Source organism: Populus alba, chromosome 17, assembly GCF_005239225.2.
Source record: "Populus alba chromosome 17, ASM523922v2, whole genome shotgun sequence".
Classification (NCBI taxonomy): Eukaryota; Viridiplantae; Streptophyta; class Magnoliopsida; order Malpighiales; family Salicaceae; genus Populus; species Populus alba.
In genome coordinates this window covers 20,426,759-20,449,542 of record NC_133300.1, presented here as the reverse complement: position 1 = coordinate 20,449,542, position 22,784 = coordinate 20,426,759, and the positions used below count along the sequence as shown (strand labels likewise).

The 22,784-nt window shown below is 34.2% G+C and overlaps 3 protein-coding genes across 3 annotated transcripts; 1 reads left to right on the top strand and 2 right to left on the bottom strand.

Moving 5' to 3' along the window:
• Window positions 1–1,148: 1,148 nt before the first annotated feature.
• On the bottom strand, window positions 1,149–3,332 carry LOC118037166 (pentatricopeptide repeat-containing protein At5g66520). Its single transcript, XM_035043079.2, has one exon. The coding sequence runs from the start codon at window positions 3,072–3,074 to the stop codon at window positions 1,452–1,454; it is 1,623 nt and encodes a 540-aa protein (XP_034898970.1). The 5' UTR covers window positions 3,075–3,332; the 3' UTR covers window positions 1,149–1,451.
• A 967-nt stretch (window positions 3,333–4,299) lies between these two features.
• Window positions 4,300–6,937, top strand: LOC118037168 (nascent polypeptide-associated complex subunit beta). The gene is made up of 5 exons (XM_073405814.1): window positions 4,300–4,360; window positions 4,504–4,571; window positions 4,852–5,057; window positions 5,398–5,436; window positions 6,588–6,937. The coding sequence occupies exons 2-5, from the start codon at window positions 4,504–4,506 to the stop codon at window positions 6,740–6,742; spliced, it is 468 nt and encodes a 155-aa protein (XP_073261915.1). The 5' UTR covers window positions 4,300–4,360; the 3' UTR covers window positions 6,743–6,937.
• A 1,173-nt stretch (window positions 6,938–8,110) lies between these two features.
• Window positions 8,111–16,978, bottom strand: LOC118037167 (auxin response factor 8). Its single transcript, XM_035043080.2, has 14 exons — window positions 16,357–16,978; window positions 16,057–16,169; window positions 15,825–15,923; window positions 15,620–15,676; window positions 15,335–15,490; window positions 15,161–15,245; window positions 13,356–13,446; window positions 13,118–13,282; window positions 12,926–13,048; window positions 12,250–12,325; window positions 11,364–11,511; window positions 8,979–9,964; window positions 8,701–8,891; window positions 8,111–8,605 (listed from the first exon to the last, which is right to left on the bottom strand). Exons 1-14 carry the CDS (start codon window positions 16,403–16,405, stop codon window positions 8,497–8,499), a joined length of 2,448 nt encoding a protein of 815 aa, XP_034898971.1. The 5' UTR covers window positions 16,406–16,978; the 3' UTR covers window positions 8,111–8,496.
• Window positions 16,979–22,784: the final 5,806 nt, after the last annotated feature.

Here is a 22,784-nt window from a genome sequence, read left to right as displayed (position 1 = left end):
TGGGTTTGATGACATCAACACTAAATTTGATGACCTTACAATCAGGCTTGAGACATTAGGGTTGTGTCAAACATAAACCAGGGAAGAAGAGAGGCACGCGTCGAGGATGACGCATGTGGCCAATCTGTCATTGAATTAGTTCATACAAACTATTATGGTCAATATAACTACAAGTATTCATCTGATAAAAAAGTTCTATTTTGACTAATGGGAGGCACAAACAAGAATCGCAAAGAGAAGAGGAACATGTTTGGAGACTTACCTTGATCTTATTCCTAAAATTTCATCTAGATAACCACTTGCCTATATAAAGGATGTTGGTGAAGATGAACTTGATGGAGGTAATGAGACCTTGTCAGATATAGACAAACAACCACAACTTAAAAAACAGAAATCAATCAATGTGATTGAATGTCAATATAAATAAGAACCTTTTGATGATGAAGATGTTCTATGCAAATTTGATGGAGATGATAAAGAAGATTTATATAATGATGAAGATCATGCAAGCAATGACATGGAGGACCGGTAACTTTTTACAAACCTTCTAAAGATATCACAAAAAGTTATTTTGGTGTTTATTTAGACGAGCTCAAGTTTAAAGTAGATAAATATGGGAAGAAACTTCAAGTGAACTTTATAGGAATAAAAAATATAACATTATATACAAAATTTTTCTTATTATATATACATCATAAATTAAAATTTGAAATTCACATGTTAGAAACATGCTACTTTGTGTATAATATATTTTAAGTATTTTTTTTTTATTTGGTGAAGAAGTTCAATTTCTAACATATAACTTGAGGATGAGTTTTTTTAAAGTGGGAAAGACTGACATAGAAAAATCATCTCAATAGTTTATGGACTAAATTGAAGCATGAAATTATTGTTTTTTATATTTTTAATTATTTTCCTAGCTAATTTTGGATTTTAATTATTTATTTTCCATTTAGTTTAGAATTTTTAATTTAATTATTATTTTTCTATGTAGTAATCATGATGCTTGATAGATTCTATTAATTATGTAGTTTTTTAATTAGAAACTATTTTCTATAAAAGATTTTAATATTAATATAAATAGGAACTTCTAGTTTATTTTATAAAAATAAATATTATTATTCAGATTCAATAAAAATACCAAAAACATTTCTATAAATTTCTAAACAGTTATTCAATCTATAATTAATCTTAAAACTTCAGAGCCCTAGTTTTATCCTCCCTATACACTGTGTGAATAACAATTACAGTACAGTTAAATGTGCACCCGCTAATGGCTATGAGAAAACTTGCTCCAAGGTTACACAATCATGATCATCATCGTCATCAAGAGAAAGAGACTTTAAGTGCTTGTCAATTCCAAACAGCAAGAGCATGATATCTTCTCTAAGCGCATGCACAGGACCTGTCCCAGCGATTGCAATACTGTTGATTGTGCAATGCACTCTTGGCTACGAGGGAACCTGTTCCATGGTTACGTTATAATGCTCGTCATCATCAGGAAAAAGAGACTTTAACTGCTTGTCAATTCCAAACAGCAAGAACATGATATCTTCCTCCAGTGCATAGGACCTATCTCCAGTGACAAATTCACAAACAGTACCATTCACTTCAATTGAACTACAACCTGGCAACTTTCTTATGTTTTTATCTTCCATCTTCTTCCTTACCTTTGAGACATCCTCCCATTTGTCAGCGGAGGCATACATGTTTGAAAGAAGAACATGTACACCACCATGGTCAAGACACCGCTGCGCCAAGCTATCAACCATTTCTTCACCCAACTGGACATCACCATGTACTCTACATGCATCTAGCAATGCACCCAAGGCATATGAATCTGGATGCAGTGGCATCTCTCTCACCACCTTCTTTGCTTCCTCTATCTTCCCAGCTCTCCCCAAAAGATCCACCAAACAGCCATAATGCTGGATTTGTGGCTCAATGGCATATCTATTACTCATGCTCTCGAATATTATCAACCCTTCATCCACCATTCCCATACGGCTACAAGCATTTAGGACACATACGAATGTGACCTCGTTCGGCAAAACTCCCTCATCCTGCATCCTGTTAAACAAATCAATGGCAGCTTCACTCTTATCATGATTAGCTAGACCCGAAATCAAACAAGTAAAAGCATAGACATCCCTATCATCCATCTCATCAAACACGCTACAAGCCATCTCGATACATCCACACTTTGCATACATATCAATTAGCGCAGTGCCAAGCATTCTATCCATTGACATATGATGCCTCTTAACATAAGCATGTATCCACCTTCCTTGATCCAAAGCCCCTAAGAAAGCACACGCCGTAAGAGCACCAACAATGCTAGCACGATTAAGCCTAAACCCAGAAACCTGCATTTCATAGAAAACCTCTAAAGCCTCCTTAAAAAACCCAATTCGCACATACCCTGCGATCACGGCACCCCACGAAACTGGATTCTTCTCAGGCATTCTATCAAACAACTCCCTAGCAATCAAGACTTGACCGGAATTTAAATACCCGCTAATCAAACAAGTCCAAGTAACAACATCCCTCTTTATACTCATATCAAACATGTTCCTAGCCAAGTCCATAAACCCGCAATTTGCATACAAATGAATCAATCCATTTTGCACAAAATCATGACTTTCCCATCCAAATTTAACAACTTGGCCATGAAAACATAAACCCATTTGCAAATTAAAAGCATCAATACAAGCCCTGATAACAAAAGAGAAAGTAAAGTTGTTAGGCAAGTAATTACTCTCTAGCATGTGCTTATATAGAGAAAAGGCTCTAATGGGCTCATTTTTTTCTACAAAAGCTTGCATCATGGTGTTCCAGATGAAGGTGGACTTGTTTTGAAGGCAAAGAAAGAGTCTTTCAGCATAAAAGAGAGAGCTTTTGGCATTGGAATGTGCATGGAGAGAGATAATTTTTGCTGCTGCATATGGATCTTTAAGGGTGGCTGTGACAGTGAGATGGGATTGAATTTGCTTCAACTGTGAGATGGTTAGGCCTTTTTGGTCTAAGAGGGAGATGGTTTTCTTGCTTGCTTTCAAATATTTGGAAGCTGACATATTACATGCAGCTGGGAATTAGGCCTAAATCTTTCATTGCTTCTATATATGTATGTGTTCCATAAGCATCACTTTTAAAGTGAATTTTGTTCTTTTAAAATAGAATATACAGACAACATGTCTCATCTGTCTTTATCGTCTTCATAAAAGTTGATCGTTATTCATCTCACACGGCCTAAACCTTTCATTGCTTCCGTAAACCAAGACACAACGAGACATGAACGACCTCTTATTTTAGTATTCGATGCTTCCTCTAATCTTCTCTTAAAAAATATTTCCTCCAGTTTTAAAATTCCATCAATAAATTTAAATAATCTAGTGATTAACTTCTAAGTGTTGTTTCCTATATATTTCAAGATATATCGAGTACTCAATGTATATAATAAATGAAAAAACATTGCCATAATCTACAACTTCCAACAACAATTACATAAACTGGATAATTAGATTTTATAATCTATGCGCCGATTGAACATTTTGAATGTGAATGGCTCCATCAAATGACTACAAAAAAATGAGAATCTCTTGATGAATTTATTTAGAATGGTTTGGTATTTTGTAGGTGGTTTTTTTTTTCTTTAACCATCATAGAGAAAAAAATTATTTGTTTAGGCAAATATTTTTTACTTTGTGCACGGAAATGCTTGTTTAGAAATTTATTAGAAATTATTTTTTAAAATTTTGTTTTGATTGAAAAATATATTAAAATATTTTTTTATTTTTTAAAATTTATCTTTGATATCTCTAAATTAAATAATTTAAAATATATAAAAAAATTATTTTAAAACTAAAAATATCAAAGATCTCAATACCAAACACTTACTAAACCTTGCACATAATTATGTTTTAAACCTTGATTTTATAGAAGTTAAAATAATATATTTTTTATCTTTTTATTTATTTTACATATAAAAATTATTTAGTTTTAATTAAATATATATTTTTTTAAAATTAAAAATAAAAATATTTTTAAACTATAATCATAAAAATTACAACAATATTAAACATTTATTAAAATAAAAATTAAATCGAAAAAAAAAAAAAAAGGAGAGCACAAGTAGATTTTTTACTTAAAAAAAAAAAAGTTGTGTTTGATCGTCTTAAAAAAAAGAAGAAAAGGGAAGGGTAATACAGGAATTATACCTTGGATTGCGTAAGGAAACCCTTGCCATCATGCTAACCCCAATCTCTCCTTCGGTTCTTTCATCATTTTAGCTCTGCTCGCTGCTGCTGCTGCTAACAGTTGCCTCTCTCTTTTATCTCTTCAAGAAATCTAATCTCACAAGTTACTACTCACTGTTAACTTCTAAGCTCATAGCAACTTTACTTCTGTCTTTCTTTCTGTTCTTTTGATGATAAACTAGGGTTTAATAGCAAATGATTTTAGGTTTTTTTCAAAGAGACTGACTTTGTAGTGAAATATATACAGATGAATAGAGAGAAGCTTATGAAGATGGCCGGTTCTGTTCGGACCGGTGGCAAGGGAACCATGAGAAGGTACTGTATTGCTGTAAAACTTCTAAAGATCCAAACTTTTTGTGCTTTTGAAGAATTGAAGTTTAGGTTTTTTGGTTGATTTGTGGTGGTGCTAGATTTTTGTTTGCATAAAGCTTTAATCTGTGTTTTAAAAATGTGGTGCTTCTTTATTTTTCAAAAAAAAAATCATGGATTTTTCTTCTTTTGCTTGTTTGTGTTAGTATTGGAGCATTATTTGCATAAAGGTGTTATCTTTTGTGGATTTTTTAAAGTCTGTTTTCTTTTTGTCTTGTTTGTGTAGAAAGAAGAAGGCCGTGCACAAGCCATCAACAACTGATGACAAGAAGCTGCAAAGTACTTTGAAGAGAATTGGGGTTAATACAATTCCAGCTATTGAAGAAGTGAACATCTTCAAGGATGATTTGGTTATTCAGTTTGTTAATCCTAAAGTTCAAGCCTCTATTCCTGCTAACACTTGGGTTATTTCTGGCACTCCCCAAACCAGAAGTAAGTTCTTATGCTATCTTTACGTGGAGGTGTATTTTTGTTTTTTGATTATTTCAACTGTATTGGTTTCTGTTTTGCAATAGTCCATGCGTTGCTTTGGTTGAGTAACAATTGTACTAGCTTATTTGTACTGGTGTTCTGATAAGAATTTGACACTGGTTTTAGTCAACCGAAATGTCATTGTTTCTTGTGATATTGTTGATATGAAGTGGGTGTTTAATTGTGACCTGCCTTTGCTACCGTCTTTTTCCAAACTTTAATTAAAAGTTTTTTATACATGTGTAAGCGAGTTAGTGAGACGGACAAGAACTAACACGAATTAAATTTGTTGTTGCTGCAGAACTGCAAGATATTCTTCCAGGAATCATCAACCAACTTGGTATGTAGATTTTACATATAGTCTCCATTTCACATGTCATGCTGTTCTTTTGCTTTTATATTTCAAAAATGGGAATCAAGAAGTTTCCGTTGTATAATACTTGTGTTTAAGTATGAGATTTTAGTTTTTCTTGCACAGTGATTGTGTTTACCTCCTGCACTTGTTCTCTGTGTACATAGCTTTTTCAAGCATCAGGCTCTTTAGCTTCAAACATTGCACACTAGTTCATTCTTGTCCAGTACATTTTTCATGTTTTCATATTTAAATGTGCAAAAATGTTTGGGTTAATAACTCAAATTGCTTTTCATTTTTGCTTGTATTGTTTTAATCTAGTTTTTTTCTATCTGTGTGCTTGCTGGTGTCATGTGTTTGGATTGATTGTGCCGAAAGCTAAAATGTTATCTTATACATGAATTGTTATGAAAACCTTTCAGATTCCCCTCAAGCTTTCTTTAAAATACCTTGAACTTAAATTTCCATGAATATCTCCCTGATGATGAAGTTTTCAACCTGACGCACAATGAAATAATTGTATAGAGTTGTCAAAACCTCGAGTTTAAAAGTAGAGTTTAGACATGCGAGGCATTTGATGTTCAAAATGTGTTATCTGAGCCCAAGTCCTCAGCTTGTTTTCTTAAAGCAGACACTGTTTAACTAATGTTGATTTAGTGCATTTCTTGAAAGCACTTCCTGCTTGCTATTGATAATCCTCTGGGGAGGATATATTCCTTTTGTAAATTTTTAATAATGCTAAACTGTCTCATGCTGTCTTGTCCACTAATTTCAGTTTTCACTCTACTAAATATTCATGGGCATGTAAGATAATAAAATCCTAACATTCTAAACTGCAATCTTCTGGAAATTTGGTCAATGGTAGTTAAAAAATTGTCTATTTGGTGACAAGGGCACATAAGCGCACATGTAGTGGTTTGTGCTAGTTCCTGTATACCATTTTCTTTCACTTGTTATGTGGTGTAGCTTGTTATCTGATTACTCTTCTACAAATCTATTTAATCAAAAGAAGGCATTTTCCCTAGTAATACTCGTAATGTAACTTCAATCAATTTTTCTGAAATGCTCTACCCATGCCTTGTGATCAATTCTGTAGTTTGCAAGATGTGTCATTGATATTTTGCTGCCGCAATTTTCAGGGCCAGATAACTTGGACAACCTTAGGAAGTTAGCAGAACAGTTTCAAAAGGAGATGCCAGCTGGTGAGGCAGGTGCTGCACAAGAAGATGATGATGTCCCAGATCTTGTGGCCGGTGAGACCTTTGAAGCTGTTGCTGAAGAGGGTCAGAAGTAGTCGGGCTCTAAGTGATCTGTTTTGGTTTTTTTTGTACTGGACCAACTTCTACCCAGGCTTCCCTTCTCTTTTATGGTCTTTTTACAGTTTTGTAGTGTTTCATGAACAGCTTGTGACAGGGAAAACAAATATGTTATGAAACCAGATGATGTTGATGTCAAAGATCTTGCCAAGAAGTTTTAAATCTTTGGTCCATGTTGTGCGTGCCCTTGTATTCGATTTTACAGGGATATCTGATATCTCAAGTTTCAAGAATAAATTGACCAAAGTATTGTTTCCTACTGACTATTCTCAGGAACATGATGATGTACGTGCACAAACTGATTCCATAAAACCTATAGCGTAGGTGATGTGGTGTAATTCATTTTCTATTCTAGCAATTCTATAGTCATGCATTTAATTTCGTTAGTGGGGTATACACTGAGAACACGTTACAGGGATCCTCACCCTATTTCATTTCCTCCTGTGAAACTCATTGCGATTGTGTTCAAGTGATGTTCATGATGTAGCATGGACGGTCCTTGTTGATTCCTGCACGTATGACAGCTGACTCTAAATGTCCTTGTAAGTCGGTTCCAAAATCATTTGGAGGCACGAACTTATTTTCTCATTAATGAGAATGATTCATCTTTGGAGTAAAAAGAATAGGCACACTTTTGACGATATTAGCATCTTGGGTTTGGACTTTGGAATGAAGAAGATCGTGAGAAGGATATTATCCATTTCAGAGCCGATTCCAGTATGAGGACATCTTTGATTCTTGAATCTTTTGACTATTAAAAGAGATCATTTTACTTCTACTTGAGATGGTATTGAACGAATTGCCATCTATCCATTGAATGGAATTTGGTAGTCATAGCTTCATAAGCTATACAAGTCGCCAGTAAATTCTTTATATATGAAGGGATCTTGTTCGTTTTGGGGAAGAGGAGTTAGATAGCTACCAGGACAATGAACATTCTATATGAACCAAATTACCATCTTATTGCCTGAGCTAATTGATGGAGAATCTGTTTTCCATGGAAGATGGATATCAGAAATGACCAATCCTAATAACCAAAAATCTAACTTGAAGGGATCTTGTGCAAGGAGATAAACTCGTTGAAGGAATAGGTCATGATTATTAGTCAACTAGATGGGTCAACGTTCCATTTATCAGTTTTTGTATCAGCTGAAACATCAATGATCAGTGAACCGGCGAATCCACCGGGTAACTAGTTTGAAAACATTTCTCAAAGATATTTCCTACAAACATATGCTTTCAGATAATCAGGTCACTAACTGAAAGCATGGTGTACCTTTGCATGTTCACATAAATTAACTAACTTGGACACTGTTTGTTTGTCACACTAGATTGAATAATAACCATTAAACAGCAAAAACAGTAAGATATTTTTAATAACATGAATGGCATGATTGCTCGTACAAGTTTACATACCTAGAATCATTCTGCCAGATTCTAATTCTTTAGGCTCACTAATGAACTTACAAGTATCTAATCCATGATAAAAGTCAATTCTTCAAATGAACTAGCTAGTCTAAGCAAAACATGTAGGAGTACTATATAATATAACTTGAGACATACAAAGAAACAGGGAGAGGTGCACTCGTTGGAGGAGATGGGATCCCGTGTAAGCTCATCTTTAACTCCAGGGTGTGAGGATTTGATGAACTCCGTGGAAGGAAGGAAGCCATATGGTTTACATCACTCAGTTTCGGCGAGCCAGTGGCCATTTCTCAAGCCACGCTGCCACTCATCCTTTGACAGCATTTGGGCCAGACGATTCAAAACCCTGCTCTCCCATTTTTAAAACATCCTCCGGAGAAAGTATCTTTATATACCAAACATTGTTCACAAATAACCTGCAGATGGGGACGACAAAAACTGTATTAGGCTGAAAGCTGGCTGAAATATGAGAGTTCTCAAAGAAGCTGGAAAAGGAGACTTGAGTACTTACTCCCAGGGATCATCTCCAAGGAGAAGTACATCATTCTCCCTGTCAACAAATACAAGCTGCCAGCCTGATCTATGAGGGTTTTCCAATTTCCCCTCAATTCCAAACATCTGAGCCAGTTCTTCTCGCAGCTCATGATAGCTGCTGAACCGGGATATGTCCAATGAGCGCCCAACCGATCCTGATTTGTAGACCTAAAACAAAAATAAGGATAAATTACTCATTCCTTGGAACAACCAGGAGTGGTGACAAGACAGAAGCAAATTACTGGTGGCTTGTACCTTGACAAATGTTCTACTTGGGGTTGGTGGGTCCATTTGTCCTGCATTTGGCAATAACTCAGAAGAGTCTTGCACACAACCATACAGAGAATTCTGGAACCCAGAATCCCCTAAAGGAATTGAGGAGACATCAGTATCAACTGTTGAAGTAGGGTATCTGGGCACCGTGGTAGGTAGCAGGAGTCCAAAGAATGTAGGATTCTGGGCATCAGGATTACAGTTTTCTGCTTCCACTGAAAGATCTTTCTCGGGGTACGTTCGTGGGAGAGACAATGAATTAGAAAAAGCATTGACATCATGATGTGCATACTTTGGGACCCAGGACTGTTGGGGTAACTGTTCAGTTAGTGTAGACTGACCAGCTCTGGTGAAGTCCAAAAGATTACCGCTCCCTTCAGTACACAGAGAACCTAGCATGTTTTGCATTGGGGTGGTAGATACTGTGAACTTTGGGCTTGAGTCCATGTATTCTGTTTTTGAAAATGATGGAGAAGGCAAATTTGCCTGTTGTCTCTGGAGCAGATCAGTTTGAATGTGCAGTCCATCATGATAGGCATGTTGGTGTTGCTGAGCCTGATCATCTGGCTGATTGTTGAGTTGCTGCTGTAGGAGGTGACGGGGCAAGCTGTCTGAGGAAATTTGGTTTTGTGGTTGTAGAATATTATGAGGGTTGGATTGTTGCATTGCTTGATGTTGCTGCTGCAGCTGCAACAGTGGATTAGGGCTGCTAGACTGTTGGGAATATTGAAAAGGCTGCTGAAGCTGCATAAATTGCTGCCTCAAGGGATCTCCACCTCCCAGGTTTTGCATACCAGCTGCCAACATGGCCTGGTACCGCTGATTATGATCATTTCCCAGCATCATTGGATCTAGTCTCTGCTGCATCCAGGGGAGCATATTAGCTTGAAAATTCAGAGATGGAAGACCTTGTTCTCCACTTCCACCCCTTAGCCATATTAAGCCATTACTTGCTTCATCTCTGCTATCTGAAAATGAAGAGGTTACCGCACACATGCGCGCATACGATTGAAAGAAAGAGAGGGAAGACAGAGACAGACAGACACAGACACATAGGTCAACTTTAGACCTACACAAGGGCAGAAAATTACAAGCTATCGATTTTAGACCCACACAAGACCTTGGAGTGAAGACTATGCTACACAAAAATTATCCAATATGAGCAGTTTCAGTTCTACCATTCCAATTACAGCTGTTTATACACATTGGCCGTGCAATCTATAACTTTAGACTAGCTACAGTGTAACATATGGAAAATTCAAGCTCAACAAAAGTGGGATATGCAGAAACGCATTCCTTGTCCTTGAGAATCAGCCTCAAAGTAAATTCATTTTTGACAATCATTGATTTTACCATTCTGAAAAGGATTTCTTGTAAATTTTTTCAAGTAGGCTATTAGAACTCCTAAGCAAAACTAGTACTCTCAAACAAGCATGCACATCACTTTTATAGTAAGAGGAATTGTTTTTCGAGAACTTCTAATGAGAGCATTGAACACATTGACAGAAGAATTGATACATAAGATTGTCATGAAACCTCTCCTCACAGAAGCAAAAGAACAGATTTTCAAATTTGAAAATACAGACAGTACACTTCTGATCTGGGATGGTGAAAGCACCACAGTTACACAGGCATAACCTGGGATCCTTCTTTTATTCCTTTATCTCCTTCAAACCACACCTTCTACCACATGTGGCACGACTGCTACATATTGGCTATCCAGATCATACACTCGTGCATCCCAAAAATCCACCTATTGAGAATAATATTCAATTTATCAACCCTCTCCTGGGTAGTTCCTCCGTGAAGCAGAAGCTGTTCATTTAGCTCTCCTTACTACTTTCAGTTTTATTATTTAGTTTAGCAATCCTTGTGTTATTTGGATTCCCTATTAGTCATGTAACTTTTAAACCTAAATCACTTGTTCCACCTTTCCTTCAAATATTAGCCATTATATTAATATTTTCTTGTTTTGCTGTTTTATTCTTACAGCCCCCCAGTCACTCTAACTGCTCAACTATTGTGCATAAGACAACCACTACAACTCCCAGCTCCAACTATTGCAAGCCACAGTTTGGCCAGCACATGTAGATTCATTATCAGCAATTACTTCAGAAGGCCATTTAATAATAACTTTGATGGAGATGAGGGAAAGTAAGCTATTCATTTTTTTCCCTTGCATCTAAAGCTTTTCCAAATATTCTCTAACCTACGAGAATAGTCAATCTTCTTCCCCTGTTATTCAATTATCAATTCACATCCCTAAAAAGAAGACTTTGTTAAGTTCAGGTCCTTGATATAAACTAAAATCCTACTAGCTTTATTAAGGAAAGGCATCAAACATGTCCTTAAATAAAGAGAATGTACCAAGCAAAGATGAGGGCCCAGGATGCCAAGGCCGTTTCAGTCGGAGGGGAAATAGTGATGGATACATGGGGAAACTGGTTAAAGGTTCAATCTCCCATAAAGACACCCTTGGCTGCCTCTCACCTGCTGTGGACTCATCCCAACCAACCTGCATGAAAAGGTTAAGGACAAAGTTAGAGGAATACAAATAATAAATAAAAAGGTGCTTCAAAAGTTTTAGGTAAAACAGACAGAAGCTATGCCTTAAGCTATCTGGTAGGCAAAGTAGAATCCCTCGGCCATCAAAGAGGCACATTGTATACATGCAGGCGCACGTATACATATACATAAGAAGGAGAGGGAATTCTCACCACAAAACTTTTGACAGGAGGATGTTAGTCTTGCTCAAAGTAAGCAAGCTTTTTTTTCTTTAGATAATGATAGTTGTACATATATAAAAATAGTCTACATCAGGACTTCCAACAGGACTGATCAGTATTAAAAGCTATTTTAAACCATAAAAGACAACCTATTTCATTTGAAAGGTGTCAACATGCACCACCTGCAGAGACCAAGTGAAGTTTTCACCCTAATGTCAGGCACAAGCTAAATACTTAACGGGAAAATAAACAACATTGCAATATGTGTGCAGCGCCAACTACATAAGAACATGAAAGAATTGGTTATTTAAATTCAGTTCAAAAAGAAAATAAAGATGGATAAATGAGCTCTCTCTCTAACAACACTGCACTGTGTGTGTGCGCGCACGCAAAAACACGAGAAATCAAATACCTGTCCAACTGAAAATGAAGCGATGCATTGAGTGACTACATAGCATAGCATGAGATATAATGGTACAAACATGCCTGGTATTATGGATCCAGAGTCTACACATTAAATCAATTACCTTGACAGATCGCCAATGTGAATTAGGCCAGCGAACAGGATCTAGATCACTTGTGCCAGTTATCGTTCCCATGTACCTGGACAAGACAAGCCTTCCACATAAACATAGCTGCACACACGTACATGGCAGTTTGACAAAATAAAATGAGTGATGTAGAGGCAGCAGCTCCTTGGCATCATCATAATGTTGAGGGATACATGGCATGCATTATGACTGCTTTCAGTGGCCTGCTATCAGAACCAATAACTTACTCATCAGCCCAAATCACACACAAGGCCCATAATTTTGTGATGAATTTGCATTTCTTACAACACCAACCTAGCAAACAGTAATTTGTAGATTGATACTCTTATATTTGTGGTTGTAATACCTTAAGATCCAAGTTGAGTCCTCAAAAGGATGATACTCGTGCATGCCATCTAACCCTCAGCATCATGACACGAGAATGCACCTCTACATCAAGAATATTTTTTGCTTCCATGAGGTCTAAGTTCATCTGCAGCTAACTAACAAATTGAAAAGCAATAGAATATGACAGTTATGTAACTTAATGCCATGCATTGCTGAAGAATACATCAATCCTGAGAGACACTTCACAGAATATAAACAATTATGTAAGTTGAAAGACCCAAGCGGTAGAATATAAATGACACTAAATTATCAACTGCTATAATACCTACGGACACTTGATTCTTCAGTCTCAAAAAGCATCCGGAAGCGCATTCCAACTGAAACACGTATGTGAAAAACTGCCTTAACATATTTGGATAGAGGTATAACAAACTCAGATGGACTAGCCCTGCAAAAAATATACATGTCAGATGAAAAACTAAAGAAAAAGCAAAGAACTTACAAACATGTTTACCACCTAGGGTTATAGAACACTGTGAAACAGCTATTAGTCGCAGCAGCATGAGCAGCAGCAGCAAGGAGTCCAATGTGCATGCTATCACTAGATAACACAGATGATGGCATTACAGTTTGCGGTCGAGTGGCACGGCGAATTCCCAAAAGAAGCTGGTTTTTCTCATTCCTAATAGAAGGAAGCAACAAGCTTAGCTGTATTAATTGAAGATTTTTGGCAAGGAAGTAAGATGATTACGTACCAGATAAAAAGAACAGAATCTCCAGCAATAAGTCTTTTGGCACTTACAAACACACTCCAACCTGTCGTAAGTAGATGCCGTTTGGGCTGTCCTGCAAGATGAGGAAGGAAAAAAAAAGGTAAGCCAGCACAAAAATCAGCAATGACATGATAGAAGAACATCCCATTATGCACTACAACATTAACTCATTGGCAGTTATTATACGAAGACAAAGCAAGTGCAAATGCTAACAACAGGGAAATGTGGCCTTCTTAGCATTATTATAACTACCTTGGGGTGCCTTGGCACACCTACAAAAAAGAAAAATACCACCAATTGGGGAAAAGTATCACTCAGATGAATGCTTTGCTCCAATTAGAGGTACCTTACACCATAGCAGTAGTGGCTTATAAGCCACTGCACAACCAAGCACATACTTGGTCCCATTAACACTGGTAGGTTTCATAATACTTACTTCCCTTGTGCTGGGTTTATAATCCACACAAACAGTCTGCGGGTCATGAAGAATAAAGTCCAGTCTCCCATATTATACAATGGAAATTAACCAAGTATTTTTTCCAGCATAGTCAATCACTTTTTTTCTGCTGTGACTCATTTAGTAGGTATTCAGATAAAACTTTAGATTTTCCATGTTTCTTTTATTAGCATGATACATGATGTACAAGGAGAACAGTTTTCAATGTCCCATATAGTTGAGTTGCCCAAAATTGTCTGGTGGCAAGCATCTTTTGATAAGCCAAATGGTGATTAATAGAGTCAATGAGTCGTGAAAACAAATGATGCATTTGACTTGTCCTGCATAAACAGATGTGTATTTAAGTAATTTGTCTTGTTTTGCATCAAGGCAGGTGGTAAACACAGCTAGTGTTAGGAGAAGCAATTCCAAATAAGTTCAGCATCCAGGCACTGGGTTCATTGAAGCTTAGGGTGTGAGTTACACCAATAAAAAGTAGAGCCCAAGATACACAGAGACACACGCAGGTGTGCGCAAAAGTAACTTCATTGATGCATAAGAAATGATAGGAGAGCCATATTATAGGCAGGATAAACCGACTCATGTAGTTGATAAGTAGCTGGTACATGGCTGTAATTATGACAGCTCATTTTGTACATATTTACTTAATTAAAAAGAGTTACACTTAATGTATACTGCAAACACAACTGGAATTGGATTTGCTTCATTACCATGTAAGCTTTTAAGAAATGCTACTTCGTATTCACTTGTTTTTACTAGTTTCAAAACATGGTAATGATTATTAACCACCACGTACTTGGTGCCTAATTGCGGAGTAACTTTTCAATAAAAGTAATCTGCACTGCAAATGACTATCAAGTTCCCTATTAATGAAGGAATTTGACTTCTACATGCACAAATTTCTTCTTGGTTAAGTTACTTCATAACCCATAATATATGTATAAAGCCTGTTTGCGTGGTAAAATTACAATACAAATGGAGGATAAATTATTACTAAAGAATTAGAAATATGAACTATGAGCAAGAATTATAGCTAAAATTGATCTTTTCGAGTCATGGCATCAAAATGCAGTGTAAGACACTGTCATTCAACAAAGCTATTATAATTAAGACACTAGCTGCCATTACACAAAGTTATTGTAATGGAAGAACGCAGGCGGCCGTTTTCCTCCAGTAGGGTTACAGGTTAAAGCAATGGCATCGTTTTTGAGAATCCTAGGAGGCACCAAGTAATAACCATGGAGCATCATTATCCTGATATTCAACCTTAAATACATCCTCATTCAATAAGAAACCTGTCCAATTAATGGACAATAATTCCATTACTTACCTCGGAAAATATGCCGAAACTTCCATTCAACGTCATGGAGATCCCTAGCAATAAGTTCCTGAGCTGGAGGCTGCTGGGTGAAATCCTACATGACAAAGAAATAGACACAACCAAAGAAAAATCATTAGCGATGCCTAAATATTTGAGGCAATACAAGCCACTTAAAGAGATTACCAGCGGAGGAAAGACTTTCTCAGCAGCACGACGAGGAACAGAAAATCCTCCATGTGTGCTAGTATCACTTGCAGTCAATGTCTTGCAAAAATAATTTGTGGGCTGCTTGCTTGGAATTCCCAAGTCCAAGGGAAGAAAGGTTTCCTTTTGCTCTTGCTACATGTTCATTGATAACAAAAGGTGATTAGACAACATCTAAATATATACAACCAACAAATATTCTTTTGCTAAAGAGCAATTTAATAAACAATTGAACTCGAGATTTGAATTTTAATCAGTTATTACCGGTGTCAAAGGCTGTAATGTCATCTGGGCATAAACTTCGTCTGTTTCAACATCTGCCTGAAATTTCAAACACACTTATTGCTTAGCATTTCCAGATGGCCTTAGCATAATCATAAGTGAATATTTAGAAGAACAAAACAAGCGCTCTTGGGGGTAGGGAAAATGAAGGAACTTTTATTGATTAAATTAAGCAAACAGAACCCACATGCATAGTGACATTGTGGAGCTGGCATATCAACTGAGGCGGCAAGCTGGGATAATTTGGTATGTGTGCATCAACTTCTTTGTTAGTAGTTGCAGCTACCTACAAAAAGTTATTTCTTTTTCAATCTCCCCCACATTGTGCACATATAACAAGCAACAAATAGAAAAGCATTACTTTTGGAACTAGAATTCAGAATCATGATAAAGATAGATAATGAGAATAAGAAGAACACCTGTTCACTATGACCCTGAGGGAAGTAGACCACTCTGCTCCCCACAGTTGGTAAGGACACCAGTGGTCCAGCACAAGCATGCCACAACTCTGAATTCAAACATTTCTTCTCCCCTATCATCACAATCATCATAACGATTACACACACAATTTAGTAAGCAAATCGATCCCTTTAAAATTCAATCATAAGTTTTCAAGGATAAATGTGAAGACATTTAAAACTCAAAGAAACCAAACAAGAACCTGAAATGACACAAATACTAATAATATGAAGTAGAATGAAGGTTAATAAGATAAATACCTTCTTGACCCGCTTGCTGACCACCCAACCCTGATGTTGAAAGCTTCATATCACACCTTTTTTTTATTATTATTAAAATAAATACACTTGTTTATAACAAAATATAGTAATTAATACTGCTAAATACAGATAGTCCGACTAATTAATTACTATATAAAACCCTCACTAACAGCTGCCATACTAATAATAATAATCATCTTCTAATCCTCCAAAAACACACCACTGCCTCTCTTCTCACTCTCACTAACCCCGCCTTTCATCCTCTCATTTCCTCCCCTCCAAAACCCTAACCACAAATACTTCAAAAAAAGATTACAAAGTTGAGAACCAAACCAACCCCAAATCCATTTAGATCTTCTCCTTCACTTTCTTGAAGAAAAGATCAAAACTTTCGTAGTGTTTCAGCAACTTCATGACACAAATCAAGAACCCAGAAAAGAATGAAACTTTCCCTTTCACCTAAGTTCCAGGAAATTGAAAATGACCTTACCAGAGTGGATTTTGGCTTTAAAGCTCAAATCTTTCACTCGAGCTATTTAACTTACAGTACTGTTTACAGGGAGAAAAGTAGAGAAAATGCAGGGAGTGAGGTCAGTGTCATTTGCCTTATAAGAGGACCCGACAAAGCTGGACTTGAGGACAGTAGAGAGAGAAGGATAGAGATACTTGTAAGCATAGTTATTAAACCCGGCCCGGCCCGGCGGGTCAACCCGGGACCCGGTCGACCCGGTGGCTGGACCGGTTCGGGTTTAATAAAAGACCGGCTGTGGCAAACCGGGCGACCTGGTGGTCGACCCGGGACCCGGGTGACCCGGACAAGACCCGGACAAGACCGGGTTTTTTTTTTTTTTTTAAATATGGGATAAAAAAAATTGGTTTAAATATTTCAACTTAAAATGATAACATAGTATCTTTTCAAAGTGGGGTTTAAAGCCTTTTCATATATATACTCTATGTTTACATGAAAAAATCATGTTTTTTCAATGTGGGATTTGAAACCCATTAGTATATATACTCTATGTTCCCAAGGAAAAAATCATGTTTTTTCAATGTGGGATAAAAAACCTTTTGGTTTAAATACTTCAACTTAAAGGGATAACATAGTATCTTTTCAATGTGGGATTTGAAGCCCTTTCATATATATACTCTATGTTCCTATGAAAAAAGTTATGTTTTTTCAATGTGGGATTTGAAACCCATTAGTATATATACTCTATGTTCCCAAAGAAAAAATCATGTTTTTTCAATGTGGGATAAAAAACCTTTTGGTTTAAATACTTCCACTTCAAGGGATAACATAGTATCTTTTCAAAGTGGGGTTTAAAGCCCTTTCATATATATACTCTATGTTTACATGAAAAAAATCATGTTTTTTCAATGTGGGATTTGAAACTCATTGGTATATATCTTCTATGTTCCCATGAAAAAAGTTATGTTTTTTCAATGTGGGATAAAAAACATAGAGTATATATATGAAAGGGCTTCAAATCCCACATTGAAAAGATAATATGTTATCCTTTTAAGTTGAAGTATTTAAACCAAAAGGTTTTTTATCCCACATTGAAAAAACATGATTTTTTCCTTGGGAACATAGAGTATATATACCAATGGGTTTCAAATCCCACATTGAAAAAACATGATTTTTTTCATGTAAACATAGAGTATATATATGAAAGGGCTTTAAACCCCACTTTGAAAAGATACTATGTTATCTCTTTAAGTTGGAGTATTTAAACCAAAAGGTTTTTTATCCCACATTGAAAAAACATGATTTTTTCCTTGGGAACATAGAGTATATATACTAATGGGTTTGAAATCCCACATTGAAAAAACATGATTTTTTCATGTAAACATAGAGTATATATATGAAAGGGCTTTAAACCCCACTTTGAAAAGATATTATGTTATCATTTTAAGTTGAAATATTTAAACCAATTTTTTTATCCCATATTTTACATGGATTTTTTCATATAAAATATTAATTTTTTTTAATCAACCCGGATAATTCGGGTTGACCCGGGTTAACCCGGGTTGACCCATGAAACCCGAGACCCGGCCCCTTGGCCGGGTCAACCTCCGGGCCGGGTTTAATAACTATGCTTGTAAGAGAAAGAGAGAGTGAGTTAGATCTTGACCGTAAATGTTTCCGTACAAGGAAGATCTAGGCCATTGATATATTGTGAATGATATGTCAGCAGGCATGTGCCCCCATCCTTCAATGGTCGGTAGTATTAAGTTTTACTTATTAATATATTTTTAATTTTTACTAACACGTCTAGCAGGTGGCCAAATATACTCTGGTACAGATTATGTTTAAAAGGAGAAAGTTTTCTTTAAAAAAATTTTTCAAAAGAAATTGGATATTAAATAATACATCATCATATTTAAATCTAGTTTATTTTTATGTTTTAAAAATATTTTTGAAAAAAATATATTTTTTATTTTATTTTAAATAAATTTTTAATATTTTAAAATGTTTATGTTGATATTAAAAATAAAAAAATATATTATTTTTATATGTTTTTAAATAATAAATATTTTAAAAAATAAATTTAAAGAGCGGTGTAGATTTGGGGAGAGGGACCCGTCTCATGCAATAATTCATTTTTCTTGGTAGTTTTTGGGTCAATGATTTTTACTTTCTCGACTTTATACTATGACGAGAGAAATGTTGTGCACGGGTTATACTTGTGGTAACATCACTTTTTTTTTTTTTGTGCTTGGTGATGCGCATGGTACAATCGTTACCATGCCTATATCATGAAATTTATAATGAATTAACTTGATGGTTTATGAAATGGATCAAAATCAAAAAGATATCAAGCATGTATAGCATATTATAAATTTTGTAAAAGATGCATTCTGGTTCTTAAAGTTTAAAAAACATATAAATTATATAATTTCAGTATCTCAATATTTTTTTCATATCAATTTTTATACAGAAATCTATTTTTGTTAATTTTCAGTCGAGAGGAGAAAAAAAAATGTCATCAGATCTTGGAGGTAAAGAGAGAAAAGTATTGTTGACACTTATTTAGACTAAAACTAATGGATTATATTTGTGTCAAATAGTTATATTTGACGAGAGAAGTTTACATTAGACGTTGTATATTTTTAAAGTTCATGAAAAAAAAAATTTGAGCTCAAATTGATTTTTGGATTAGGGTTGATTTTGATTTTTAGAGTGATTTTTTAAGATCATGGATAGGTTTGTCATTATTGCTACGATATTCTTACATGTGTTTTGAATTAAAAAAAAATAGGTTGAAAAACTAGTTTTTGAAAAGAAAAATTTAAGTTTTGATTTTCCAACCACTATGATGTCCGAAAATCCTAGCAAATTAGACAACAGGTCAATTTTTTTCAAAAACATTGGAGGCTCATCCAGCCCAATTACAAACAAAAAACACATTAAAGGCCTAAAAGCGCGATTCTTGATAAAATGATTTTTTCATATTTTTAAAAAATTAATGATTTTTTTATGGATTTTCTCTCACTATTTTAATTTATATTTAAATTAGCACCTCTTTTCTCTTTCATTTTATTTGAAAATTCTCTTTTAAATAATAATTATTTATTTAGTTATGCATTTAACTTTGAAGAGTTTTTTTAATTCGTTTATATTTATCTTCTGTATAGAGAAATTATATTTTTGAAGAACAAAAATATTTTTAATATGCTCAACCTTGCATGATGTTATTTTTTATTTTATTTTATTTAATTAATTTAATTTATATCTTTATTTCTACTATAAGTTTTTTAAATAAACAAATTTAGTAATACATAACTGGGTAAATATCCTATTTTTTAAGATTAAATATTTTAATCTATACATGTCTTTTTGATTTTTCAAGTTTTATTTTTAGGTTTTGTTAATGATTTTTTATTTTTTTATTTTCACATATAATTCCAAAATTATATAATTATATGTATATATAAGATTTTTTTATTTAAATTAGATTTTTTAAATTACAGAAACGTATTGAAAAAATCTAAATATATAATTCTTTTATAAAAAGATAAAATATATGATCATGGTATATACAACGTGTTACATAACATAACCAGTATCCTTCTATGTCGATGTCTTGTCGATTTGATTTTTTTAATACAAATACACTGGCTTCTGACAAAAATAATTGGAATTCAAAGCATTTATTGTAGGTCGAGAAATATAAAAGCCACAACTGACCAAAGCTATTCTACACGGCTACACCTCCTTTTTCTTTACAAGAAAGTCATAAAAAGCCACAATTAATGCCCCGTGTCTTGTCCATCCTGAACTTGACTTGGATGGTTTTTTAAATTAAACATTGAAAAATATTATTTTTATTTAAAAATTTAAAATAAATATTTTAATACGATAAAATTTAAATACATGACTACTCGATTAATAAAGTTTTAATACAATATTAAAGAATATCTTAGCTTAAAAGCTTAAATTTTTTTAAAAAAATTTAAAATATAAATTATATAATTCTTTAACAAATATAATTAGTTAACATTCAATTTAGTTAATTTAATCAAAACAAAATTTGATTTTTTAAAAGTGACATCCTTTATTTTTTTAAAAAAATTCTTAAAATAAGTTATGAATTAAGCAATTAGGATGAGTACGTATGTGAATTAATTGAATTGGACTTCTACCATTACAAGCAATGTCCAGAATATAGAATTATCAATTATCTAGAGATAGCTTAGTGATAAGTACTTAGAATTAAGAGATTTTTTTTTTTTTTGTGATCTCAAATTCAAAATATGTAATTATTTATATAATGGTCACTTAAAAATTTATATAATTATTAATTTTAAAGGACACGTGAAATTAGTCGAGATGCGCGTAAACAGGTCTAGAAATTCATATTAATAATAAAAAAAAAAAAAAAAAGAACATAGATTCGTCCTGTTTTCATGGTGCATGGAACATTAAATCATTTTCCTTTTCAATTAACATAATAATAAGTTGTTGGTGTTCGTGTAAGAGGGAGCATAGATGTGGCAATGGCGATCTCTGGTGTGGTTTTATTACAGGCTTTAGGGCACAACTTGCCCTTTATTGCAATCATTGCTGGTTGGATGCTTGAATTTGGTTCACTGTAAGTATAGATAGACTGTTTAAATAACCTTAAACCTGTACCAAGACATCCATGGAGGGATCTTGTAAACAGCCATGATTATGGGATGCCAAAGCTTGATCCACAACAGTTATATGAACCCTAACAGGCCGGCAAACGAGTAATTAAAACATTGACCATGTAAATTTCGATAACTTTAATAGTCTCACGTTCAAAGTTCAACCTTTCGGGGAAAATAAAGTTTCCGGCTACCCGCCAAGTTTTTGGCGGTGTTACTTGTGGTGGGGCAGTCATTATGCTTTTTGAAACAGTAGGTGTGATTGGTTGAAAACACGTTGCCAACAGAAAAAAAAAAAAATAAAAAATCCCATGGATATTGAGGTGGGCTATGTATAAAAATAAGATGAAAAAAAAAAATAGTTGTTATCTTGATTTATAATAATAAATAATCCTAACTATAGTTTTTCAAAGTATTTTTAAAGTAAGAAGTGATTATATAATAGAAAAAATAGTAATTATCCTATGCATCCTATTTAAAATAAGTTATTTTGTATTTATTTTTTAATGATAAAAATATCTAAATGTGTTTATATGTTAAGAATTTATCTAAATTAAAAATGTGTTTATTTATTACTAAAGATAAAATGTTATTAGGTCCACTATGGCGATATGAAACCTAAAAATAATAATAAAATCAAATCTTTATTTTTGAAAAAACAACATTCACCTGCATAGATAATAGATAACAAGAAAACAATAATTATTAATATGTTCAAGATTATACTAATTGAAATGGATTGGAGGCCACCGCTTACCTATATGAAACCATATATATCTAGTTTAATCTCAATCATGTTGTTATATGGTATGCACAAGAAATAAAAATACAATTACACATCAATATGATAATAAAAATTTAAATAAAATTAGAAATGAATATTTGCTAGCAAAAATAAATGTTAAGGTTGTTTACGAATATTTACATGATATTTATATATTTTTTTAAAAAAAATTATATTGGCATAAAGTGAAAAAAAGGGGGGGATTAAAGAAGAGGGCCTACAATAATTGACTCTGGCATTTCATTCCTTGTAGCTCCACCAATCAATACAAGTTTCTCCACGCGTCATGTTCAAAGTTGCTTTTCAATCTTGAATCTCCGATGCTATTTCTAACACTATGAGCTTAAATTTGGAATTCTCAATTAAAGTAGTCAAGTTCATTTTTTTATTTTCAACACTTTGAACTTAAATTTGGAATTTCATTTAAAGCATTCAAGTTCATTTATTTGATATGTATTTTGGATAAGAATATCTTCTTCAACGCATGCTCAATTCAATCTTTATACTTGTT